At 50.4% G+C, this 11,108-nt stretch overlaps 5 protein-coding genes across 5 annotated transcripts; 4 read left to right on the top strand and 1 right to left on the bottom strand.

The window, feature by feature from the left end:
* Positions 1–10: 10 nt before the first annotated feature.
* K444DRAFT_614468 (uncharacterized protein) lies at positions 11–3,545 on the bottom strand. The gene is made up of 3 exons (XM_024880532.1): positions 2,814–3,545; positions 1,502–2,662; positions 11–1,453 (listed from the first exon to the last, which is right to left on the bottom strand). The coding sequence occupies exons 1-3, from the start codon at positions 3,124–3,126 to the stop codon at positions 384–386; spliced, it is 2,544 nt and encodes an 847-aa protein (XP_024735113.1). The 5' UTR covers positions 3,127–3,545; the 3' UTR covers positions 11–383.
* A 1,546-nt stretch (positions 3,546–5,091) lies between these two features.
* On the top strand, positions 5,092–6,531 carry K444DRAFT_664697 (uncharacterized protein). The gene is made up of 4 exons (XM_024886993.1): positions 5,092–5,595; positions 5,765–5,831; positions 5,880–6,087; positions 6,136–6,531. Exons 1-4 carry the CDS (start codon positions 5,464–5,466, stop codon positions 6,266–6,268), a joined length of 540 nt encoding a protein of 179 aa, XP_024735112.1. The 5' UTR covers positions 5,092–5,463; the 3' UTR covers positions 6,269–6,531.
* Positions 6,532–6,750: 219 nt separating this feature from the next.
* On the top strand, positions 6,751–7,724 carry K444DRAFT_631255 (uncharacterized protein; the record flags this gene model as incomplete). Its single annotated transcript, XM_024883333.1, has 2 exons — positions 6,751–6,828; positions 6,876–7,724. 2 exons carry the CDS (start codon positions 6,751–6,753, stop codon positions 7,722–7,724), a joined length of 927 nt encoding a protein of 308 aa, XP_024735111.1.
* Positions 7,725–8,827: 1,103 nt separating this feature from the next.
* On the top strand, positions 8,828–10,263 carry K444DRAFT_439546 (uncharacterized protein). The gene is made up of 4 exons (XM_024872830.1): positions 8,828–9,379; positions 9,536–9,821; positions 9,889–10,062; positions 10,147–10,263. The coding sequence occupies exons 1-3, from the start codon at positions 9,053–9,055 to the stop codon at positions 10,050–10,052; spliced, it is 777 nt and encodes a 258-aa protein (XP_024735110.1). The 5' UTR covers positions 8,828–9,052; the 3' UTR covers positions 10,053–10,062; positions 10,147–10,263.
* Positions 10,228–11,059, top strand: K444DRAFT_439532 (uncharacterized protein). The gene has a single exon (XM_024872829.1). The coding sequence runs from the start codon at positions 10,390–10,392 to the stop codon at positions 10,873–10,875; it is 486 nt and encodes a 161-aa protein (XP_024735109.1). The 5' UTR covers positions 10,228–10,389; the 3' UTR covers positions 10,876–11,059.
* The last annotated feature ends 49 nt before the right edge of the window (positions 11,060–11,108 follow it).

Here is an 11,108-nt window from a genome sequence, read left to right as displayed (position 1 = left end):
TTCTGTGCTGCTTTGCATGATGTTCTCTGGTTTCATTTGATTCCCTGGCCGACCCGGGGTAGTCTGGAGGAAAAGAGCTCTCTCTCTCTCTCTCTACCTCTCGGAGATCGAGGCACACCTCACTCTCGAAGTGGCGAAGTTCAAGTGACAGGGAGAGAGACTGAAGCAAGACAGGTCTTGCGAAGCTTAGACACGGGGTAACATAATAATATGTGTAATCTCAATATATCTTCTGATCTGATCACCAACAGAATGGTATCATATGAATTTCATAACCTCGTATCCACATCAACTATCATCCATCACTCAATAATTCCAATTTCCAATTCCCAGCTTTTCAATCCACTCCTTCAAACCGCTCTCTACTCCGTTGAAGAGAAAATCTAGCTCACAGTCCAAACAGGAGACTTGACCAACACCTGTCGTCCCCTGACCTCTACGCCCACAAAGCCAGCAAGGCGGACCCTCTGAGCCCCATCTTCAGCAGACGCCTTCTTCCCTTCACTAGTCTCTGCTCCGCCCTGAGAACTAGTACTCTTCTTGCTGGCAGTCGAGGTGGAACTTCCGCCCATCATGGCAGACAACATTCCGCTCTTGGTCTTCTCCTTCCTGCTCTTCCCATCTGAAGACTTCTCATCCTTCGAGGCATCGTCTTTGTCCCCGCTCCCAGTGCTGGCAGCGTCCGCATCGCTGTCGACACCTGGATTCTCCAAGGCTGGAATAGCGGTCTCGACTTTCATGATCATAGGCTGCAGCATATCTCCTGGCATTGGATACACAATGGAAATATCTCTGCTTTCCAATGGCAAGTTGGCTGCGATGCTGACTGCTAATTCCACGATCATGTGCGCGCTATCTTCAATCCCAGCTGGTACTGGCTCTTGCAAGTAGGTAATCAAGCTAGCCGTCAGGTTTGTGGTGGCTAGCCGCTTGAATTGCTCTTTGTTTTCTTCGGCTGTTGGTGAATTTAGGACATCTTTGAGACCTTCCAAGGTTGCCAGCCTCCATTGCACAACCTTGGCGGTCAGAGCATCCGACTCCTCCTGGTTGTTCAGAGCCGGAGAGAAACGACGAATGTTTTGCTCAACAGTCTTCAAGCTCAAGCTCAATTCTGTACCCAATCCTGGGTGGAAAGTCCGGTTGAAAACCTCCTCCACGAGAAATTTGGTAATGGCGGCCCGGCCCACAGCGGTCATTTCTTGCTTGCCTATTTTCAAAGCGTCTTGATTGACATATTGAACTAGCCAAGGTGGGATCGACCGCCAATCTTTCCGTATATTGAATGCAAGATTTGTTGTGGCACCGTCCAAGCGCTGAAATCTTGTCATATATTCGCTGTCATCGAGTGAGGTCCGAGATTGTGAGAGTCTCTGGTTCGCCAGTGTATTCTGTAGCTGTTCGACTTGCGCCGTCTTGTCAAAATACAAGCCTTTGACCTTCTTATACTTCGTCACTGAGAAGAATCAGTACCTGCGAGACGAATCTTGGTACTCTAACTTACATAGCTCTTTATATGCATCATTGACATCACGATCTGCTGGGGCTGGCGGTGGTGTACTCCGCCCTTGATCTCCACCACCCTGTGGACCATACTGGTCCCTTTGTGGTGGTCCCCCTCTATAATTTGGCCCTTGGGCTCCAACCGCCGATGTTGATGGGGTCAGCCCTGGAGTTGGGGGCTGAGCGTTCGCTGGGAATTGTCCTCTGGTATAACCAGGTGGGGGACCCTCTCGTGATTCTGGTTGCCCTTGCCCCTGCCCATTGCCTGGCAATGGCTGCTTTGAATCTCTAGGCCTGTGGCCTTGCTGCGTCCCACTAGGAGGTGGGGCCATTGCACCGTATTGAGAGATAGGTCGTGGAGCGTGAGCTGGAGCTTGAATTGATGTGGTGCGGCTTGGAAACTCCTGTCGTTGAGCCGTGGGCGTGTAGGCGGTGGGCGACTGTCCGTTTGACTGCACGGAGACTGGTCGCAGTTCCTGCTCTGTCGGTGAGTCGTAGGAAAGCTGCGACACGGTCTCGGGGTTTTGTCGATAGGGATCGCTTATCAGAGGAGATGGATCAATATTCACTTGTGGTTGACTCGGATTCTGTTGATAATAAGGCTGCGAGTCCGACTCGGAGTGATATTGCTGCGCCTGTTCGCGCAAGAACTGTTGATGAGCCTCGAATTGTTGACGATGATCTTCGTCTGCTCCCTGCAACGGCAACTCTGTGTCTTCTTGCACGGGTCGAATGGATTGCAAGCCTCCTTCGTTGAGGGCGATATATGGAGTCCCTGATCCTGCTTCTCGGATGAGGTATGGATCGAGCTGACTCTCGTCCTCGCTGCGTTCTTGCGGTGAAGGTAGGTGTGACCTCGAGTCTTGTCCAGCGGACCAGTCGAGCCTCTGTTGCTCTGTGGAGTTCCTCTGCTGCACTGTGCGAATAACGGGAGGATTCTCCTGGCGTTTCGACAGTCTGCGAGCGAGTCCCGCCGTGTTGTTGTAGGAGGGGGCCTGCGGGGGAGGCTTCTGTTCTGACGACCGACTCGACCCCGATCTCATACGATCAAATATATTTTTGCTCTTCTTATGTATAGGTGGTTGGGCAGTAGGCTGCAATACTTGTGCTCCTCCCTGCTGTGGATGCTTTCTCGAGTCGAGGGTCAAATCATCAGCGGAACCTATCCCAAGAAACCGAAGTCAGCATGCTGCCCTCAGGTGTTCTCGATAGTACAACGTTCCAGCAGCTGTTGGACATTGCTAGTAGAATGTCCCAAGAGCTGTTGGACATTGCTCCAAGAGGGATCAATACGCCGAGAAGTTGGGACTTACCGCCGTGGCCGCCCTGATAGCCTTGGGGTTGATAGGCGCTGGCGTACCGTGTCGACTGCGATCGTGCTGGCGGATCCCCAGAGTTCTGTTGTTTATCAGAATCCGGTCCAATGTGGGATGGAGCGAAAGGTTGGCCCTCGGCGCGTTGTTGGTTGAAGGCTTGGGGCGTTGTCCTGGCTTCGTCCGCGAATACTGGGGAGGTCTCAGTAAGTTCACTCGCAGAACCGCTCGATGGAGTGCCCGTTCCCTGCGCGGCTGTATCGTTCAACGCCTGCTTTGAACGATTGCTATGCCTGTTTATTCCAAAGGGCATTGAGAAAAGAAGCGCAATAGTGCGCGGAGCTCAATAGGGATCAGGGGAGCGGTGCTTGAAGCTCTGCACAGCCAGCGGTGGTGGGGCTCGGCGCGAGGTGGCCAGCAGTCTGAGAGCTAAAGCTGCGAGCCCAGATGACAGGCTGTGTTGGAGGGGAGACCCGGTCCGCTTGAAGTTTCGAAACAGTTCCTTCAGCAATGTGGCTAGAGATGACGATACTGCAGAATTGCTCCTGTGTTTGTTTTCGACGCAGATAATAATAGCTTTTGCTCTCAATTCGTTGATGTGATGGCCAAGAATTGCGAGACGGGAGGAGGGGTGGAACTTTGGGACAGCACGGCGGGAGCGAGGGGGGCTGAGTTGCTCATCATCAACCTCGGATTCGTCCAAGAGCGGGAGGGTTGCGGCTGGAGTTGACAGGCTCAGACAGACGAAGGGGAAGGAGTTCTGAGTTCTGCACGCAACGTTTTACTTCTTCGGGAGCTGTTGACACAGTCATCCTTTCCCCATGAACCAGCCTTCACTTGATCACGAGTATCAAAAGTTATTAAGCGTCGACCAGCACCTTTTGGGACTTTTCACAAGGAGCTGCTTTAATTGCCTCAACCACAGTTTTGCGCAGATGTCTGCAAGCCGTCTTATCTTCGGGGCTGACCGGTAAGATAGATTTTAGAGGCAGCAGTGGACCTATTCATTCATTGGGGGGTGCTCTAGCGGGCCTCTCCAAAGCCTTCAGCTTCCCGAAACAAGCACCAGCAGAGCCAGTGGCGCCCAGTGACAGGCAAAGTATCGTCGTGCGTTTGGTGAGAGGCATGAGAGTGTCGAGCAGATCCTGCATCAAAGTCCCAGGACTGGAGAAGCAGAAGCCGTTGTTGTTGTTGCGTGAAAGGGGCTCAAACACTTCGACTCCTGTATTCATTACCCCTTTCCCCAACCTCGACTCTCGAGGCTATCTCTTGACCCCACTACCAGCACCAGCGCCTTCTGCTTCATATGATGACGCCCCAGAAAGGAATGTCTATAAATAGTTTTTCGGGTATGCAGCCAGTCGTGTCCATGCTGAGAAAACGTGGGCCTCCCGTGACTTTTGACGATCATCACTTTGAGAATCGAAATCAATCTCTCCGTTTGCATTGTCGTTCGTGAGCCCAAGCCCCTCGGCCCTCGATCAGAGCTTCACGATTGTGTGTGTGGCAGGATCCATCGGGGGATGCACAGCGGTTTTGGGCAATCCATCCAGTCAGGGACATGGAGAGACCCAAAAATGTGGCAGCGCCATCGCCTTGCAACGGTGTGCTCGAGACCTGCAAGGCTGCAAGTACCCGTTCCACGAGAGAGGAAGTGGGAAGTGAGAAGTGGCTGCTCCCCTACGAATCCGATCATGGGAAATCTTGGATAAAGTTATTCGTTAGTTGTGCGGGAAGGAAGCTCCGCAAATACTTGGCGAGAGACACAGCCTCAGCTGCAGATGCAGATGCAGATGCAGAGTTTATTTTATTTTTATTGATCCTTCTCGTACTCGTCCGACGTGGGGATTCTGGGGAAGCACCTGGCCTCGGACCGGAAGTCGAGAGGCCCGAGATAAACGGCTGGCTTGCCCTCTGCTCTCCTTTTTCCGAAGACAACCCCTTTCTTTTCCTTCAGGGGTCGGCGTCGGTCTTGGCAAGCCAGCACCGCGTCCTCGCTTGGCGGACTCCAAGTCTCCAAGTCAAAGACTCAAAATAGACGACCTCGGTGTTTCAGGTTCATGACCTCTGTTCGCTTGCCCATCGCCAGCGAGGCCGATCGTTGTCTTTATTGGCTACCCCTGGCGCAAACAGGCATGACGGGCTTGATCTTCAGGAACAAATCACCGAGTTGCCGGCAGACGCAGAACATCTCGGTACCCATGGCCCATGGCCATCATGGATATCCAAACCATCGCTGTGCCTCACTCTCGAGTACTTGATTGGATGGTGTCCACCACTTTCGCCTTGAAGGGAAGTTTGCTTATGCTCCAAGCTTCGGATGAGTGGACACCCTCTTTCAGCCGCCATTCACTTCGGAAAATAAGTGGCACGGTTGCTTGCAGTTAAAGTTGATCGCTTGGCTCTTCCAGAGTCCTCAGTCAATTATTTACCAGACTCACTTCGCCTGTTTCTGTCCGAAGTCGGTCTTTGTCGAGCAAAACTTTCTTTCACTCCGCACAAGCCCTAGAATTTCGTCACTTCTGTTTAATTCCCAACCAATCCTGTCTTCAACATCACAACCTCAACCCCCTTGCAGCACCTTGGCAATTCCCTTGCAGCCTCTTCGCAAAACAAAAATCCCTCACCAAACCCAACCAAACAAGACATCATGTATCTCCTTCAAGTTGTCGGCATCTTGCTTGGCTTCGCCATGGCCTCCAGTGCCTTGCCCAAGGCTCCTGTTACCAATGTTGCACAAAACACGGGCTTGAGCGATCGCGTCATCTTTGCAGACTTCCAGGTAGGCTTATTCTTATATCATGCCTTTATCTATTGCCCCTTGAGGAGAGAGCCATGGAGCTCATTTGGGAGCTATCATGGCTTTTGAACATCTGTCTTGGCAAGCAAAACAGCTCTGTGGCTCCTAGCTCCTTGGGGGTTCCATTACACAGTGCTAATTCGATGAACAGATCTCAAACATGATCCTTCTCACTTCTGCTCTTCCTGGCAACTCAACCTTCAACCACACTCTCTCGTGTAAGCTTTCCTCGTCCACTCTACAAGCACCAGCTAACACCTCCCTAGTCAAATTCACCGACCCAAACTCCAACGGTACCAACACTACCTGCGGCTCCTCCTGGATCACCACGACTAACGGCAGCAACACCGCTCCAATGTCCTACATTTTGTGCGACCCCACTGCCGACGAGGGATTCTTCGAATGGCAATTTACAACCATCACCAGTCTCACTAGCTTCGGCCTCCGTTTCGCTCATGAGTTCTCCGACCCTGTGTAAGTGCTTTACATCTACCAATCCGCACTACTAATGTTGGACCACAGTCATTACCCACCACCATTCAATATGGTTGTGTACTTCTCCGATGCTAATGTCACCCTGACTTGTGATGACGCAGCAGGCACCTCTTGCAAACTGCCCAGCATGAATGCCACTATCAATCGGATCTCAGACTAATCACTTTCACTCGAAATCAACTTGCTTGGGACTGACTTTCTGGACAGCTTTCGATGTAATATTTTCCTAGGTTGGGTGAATTGGAAGTTGGCCAGAAAAGACTGGGCAGTAAAAGCATTTTTGGTTTTTCTGCGTGCATTTTCGGGAGTTTGATGGGTTTGCTGCATGATTGAGGGGCGAAAGTCTTTCTACATAATGAGGCAATGCATTTTCGGCTTATAGCAGATCATGGCATAAACTTCGTTAATGATAATGATTAATAGAAGCTTTTTGAAACTTTTGATCTCTTCGGTGTTTTGTTCCATACGCTAAAGTGGAAGAAAGGAAGGCTCCGATCTCGGGTAATTGTCACCACCTTATCGACTTCCATCCCTCTTCCAAATTTCTATCAACGACCAAAGGACTCCTTTACCTACTATCCATCAGTACAGGGTATTATCTTGTCGCGTGAGCCTATGCGTCTAGTCATGAAGTCGTCAACTATGGCGACATCGTATAACAGTGGTCCTGAGCTAGCCACGGACTTTGACCAATGGTTCGCGAGAAAGGTGAAGGGATCTGTGAGTCCACCTTTGAGAGACATGAAGTCATTAGCTAATTGCTGAAGATTACACAAACAGACCGTATACTCTCTCCAGAATGGGAAATCCTCAACCTTCGTGCCACCTTGGACAAATCGACACCAGCTATCGAATGCGCACTCTTCCGGCTCCTACCAACTGAGATAAGACTCAAAATCTGGAGAAGCGCGCTTCCAGGACCTCGGATTATCTATTTGAAACACAATTCGAAGATCAATCATGTCATCTCTGCCCAGCGTCCTCCAGCAATGCTCCACACTTGCCGAGAGTCTCGCGAAATCGCCCTGAAGAAGTACAAGCCTTTCTTTGATCCGCAATGGTGGTGTCCACCTGGACCAGAGCCGATTGTCTATGTCGATACCGAGATCGACACCTTCTATTTGGATGGTATCTCACAACGAGAAGCCTTGTGGAGGGACGAGCAGTTCTTTGAGACATTCCGGACGGAACTTGATGATCTCAGCTTCCTTGCCCCTGTCAAACATCTGTCCTTCAATGCAAAGGGTTTTGCAGACTTCTTCTTGGCGGGATCCATTCTCAACTGTGGTATTCTCTTCGTCTTTCCACACCTCGAGACGATTACACTCGCAATACCAACCCACCTTGTTAACGCCGCCGCCCCGCTAACGTTTCTTGACCTCATTAACCCGGCACTCGAAAAGAAAGATCCGACGGGTCCGAGAAGATTTCGTACTACAGGACCAATGGATTTTGAGACCGAGTGCTTCATTGGTTGCATATCTCCTAGGTGGGGAGTGGTGCTTCAAGGGCTGTTGGATTGGACAGAGTCGAGACTAGAAGCATTATCAGAGATGGTAGGGTGGAAGGCACCGAAAGTTGAGATCAAAGTGCTGCTGAGAAATGAGAAAGAATAGGGTGGATGGAGCAGAGACTGAATGCATGCGAGAAGGGCCACGTACACAGAATGATCTGACTCGCCTTAAAACCCGCCAGACGGAAGTTAGGAGATAAAGAACCAATGCAAGGATAACTTTGTACAGCTCTGAATACAAAATCCTAGCTCGGGGGAATTTTCTTACTCAAGCTTACGGTGCAGTGCGTTCCTCAGAGTCATGCCTGTCAATGTCAGACTATTTCCAACATATACAGATATTACAGGGACTCCATGTTTGTTGAGGTACTCTACCGCCTCCACATGCTGCCTCCAACTGTGTTTGGTTGTAGACTTGAAAGAGGGGAAGTATGTGTCACTTTGTCAGTTTCAGGGCAGAATGGATGAATTTGAAAATGTGTTTCTTTGTCTCGCATGAAGACAAACCCGGTGAAGCCTAATCCATCTCGGTCGTGACTCCTCGATTGCCCCTAACCGGAAGGTCAACATTGATGCTTTATCAAGGCAGCGGTAGGCTGCAACGGCGAGAATAAAAGGCTTGAAACATTTAGAGTCATCCTTGATAACATCTCATTGACGAATTCCAAAAATCTGCAAGACTTGAGATATTCTGAGTGATATTGAGAGTGCAAAAATTCAGGGGGCTGGGCAAGGTGACGATCACGTGATCAAGAGTCTGTGCATCTCGAGAGACTTCTTGACATTTTCCTCGGACCAATTTGTTTTCAAACATGGTCTCAATGAAAGCTGGGCTTGAAGGCAGTGTTTGCCTCGGCTGACGAATGATTGTTCTCTATGCCGCCGTCTGGTGCGTCTGGTGAGCTTTTGTACAATTGAAGTTCCAAATTCGCCACAATGCACAGCCTCAAAACTCGCCATACAATTTCACCGAGGCGTTCCTCACGGCTACTTCACAACTTCATCTCACCTCACAAACAAGACCGAATTCCGCTCTCTAAACTGCGGTTAAGTCTTTCCCGTTTCACATCTCTTGTTTGCTTGTAAATCTGCCTCGGTACGCCAAGGAGCGACCCCGGAGGAGCACTGCCACGCTGTTCAAGCGAACCGTTGGGCTGTGACTCATGGAGATTCTGGCCTCCTCTCCGCCTCGTCCCACCAATAATGTTGTTTGCCATCGCAAGCACATGACAATTCCATGTCTATCCAAATCGAGTCATCCGTCGTGATCTTGCACCATCAGGGGAAGAATGACTCTACGAATCACGATATAAATGCCGTGTCCTTCCCTTGACCTTCTTCTCTTCCTTCCTTACCGCAGACCTCCTACTTTCCTCTATCCTTTTGGATAAGAACCCTTTACACCTCGCATACCACTTCATAGCAACCGCTATGGGCCCTGTGAACGGCTTTACTACGACTCCCCATCACCGTCAGAACAGACGCCGTGAGCGTCCTGGCTCTCGGACTCGTCGGACCATCACTCGCAAGTCAAACGTCCAATTCGATTGCGCCGAAGGCCTCGAATACGCGCGCGACACAAGTGTCCCTCTTCCCTCGGACATAACCCGGCCTTCTCCCCTGCTCCGTCAGAACTTCGACCAAAGCTGGCAGCGATGGAAGGCAAGAGAGGCTGAAGAGCGCACACTGGCAGAGATGGACAAGATGCAGCTAGAGCAGGAGCAGCAGAGGCTGTTCGGTGGAGAAGTTGACGATGACGTGAGTTTATGTCCATCGATGCTGAACGTGGTCTTGGGACTGTTCGGAGACATCGACTATATAGACCCCTGACAATCATCATCTCTTCCTCTCCTCCCTTCTTCACATTGGTGTTCGGAGTAGTGGCGTTTGATGGAAGGCTTACGTCCTTGCCAGGAGTTACGCCGCATGGGAATTCTTTATGTTGGCGAGGACATCGCAGTCGATTCCGAGTCAAATACAATCGTTTGCGGTGTCCCCGTCGAGAGTTCTGGCCCAATGTTCAGCATTCGGCAAGGCAAACCAAGACGTTCACGGCGTTCAACTTGGCGTTCTCTACCCCTTTACCTGTCGTTCTCGGATCTGAGCAACGACGCCGATATTGCTCGTCTGCTATCTTTTTCGACTCCCCCCACACCAACGATTCAACATCGCCCCCTCACAATCCAAACACACACCGACACCGATATCGATATCCCACAGTCATTACCGCCCACTCCGGCGTTCACAGGTTCTTTGCTACCGCATCTCGTTGATAACACCCCAATTTCAAATCTCGATTCGACACTTTCCCGTACACTTCGCTCAGCCAATACCATTCTTCCCAACACTGGAGACTGGACAGTCATCACCACACCGCACAACACCCCTGGGACCCTCACCCCTCTCTCCGAACCAGAAACCTGGATCCTGATCGACGACTTGTAACAGATCTCCGCTTCGCTGAGGACAACTCTGTGGACCGCTGGCAATTCGCCAGGCGAGAGGAGCAGCGACGGATGATTGGTCCTCATGAACTCAGCCCTGGTCTCTGGTGGATGCACTCTCTAAAAGGAGAGACCAGAAAAGAAGAGACTAGGACGAAAAGAAGAAGAAAAAAGTAGAAGAGAAGAAGAGAAGGCAGTTGTGTGCTCGCGGCTGGATTCGTTTGAGCTCGCTGTCTAGGCAGGTGGAAGATGATAGACAGAAGGGAGCAATTCCATGGAGAGTGGAGGAAGAGTCTCAAAGGGGTTGTGAAGTGTGCTTGATTGATGAACCCTCTTCTGGTAGTTGATAAATATAATCACTTGGTACCAAACTTTCGGTTCTGTTATAATTTGCTTGATGTAATTGTGAATATTGTATTATTGCTTGATGACTTCGCGCGAGAAAATACTCTTTTAGTAAGCCCTCTTCCCGAAACCCAGACCTCGTTGATTGTCCTACCCACCCCGATCTTAACTTCCGTTCAGAATCTCACATGTACCATGACGCTGCTCAATGATCTCCTATCTTCTGTTTTTTCTTGTTGGTACTTGATTATAAAGTATCTCCACAGTCTGACTACCATATCGGCTCCATTGGTTCAGGAGCAGAGATGTGATGGATGCATTCCGAATACCACGGGCCATTGTGCATCAACAATTGAAGCTGAAGCTCGGGCTTCTTCAACTCCTTATGCTTTTCCGCCCAGTTCCACTTTTGCTCCGTACAGGACTGAAGCTGCTCTCGAAGTTGATACAGCTCATAATACATAGGAAGATATATAGAAACTTCAGAAGCGTTCCAACTAGGCCGATCGAGAATTCTGCGTATAGTTCGTCCAGAATGATCCACCATAAACCTGGAGAAACGAGGCCACGGACTCCTCGTCAACGTCGAATAAGCCCAGTCGACAACTATCTCGGCAAACTTTGGGGCCCATCACGAACGTAATCGTCTCAAGGTCGGGGAAGTAGAACATCAGGTATAACTTGAAACATGAGATGAA

Source organism: Hyaloscypha bicolor (assembly GCF_002865645.1).
Source record: "Hyaloscypha bicolor E unplaced genomic scaffold K444scaffold_98, whole genome shotgun sequence".
NCBI lineage: Eukaryota > Fungi > Ascomycota > Leotiomycetes > Helotiales > Hyaloscyphaceae > Hyaloscypha > Hyaloscypha bicolor.
Note: the sequence above shows the minus strand (reverse complement) of the source record. Positions and strands in the feature narration are given on the sequence as shown.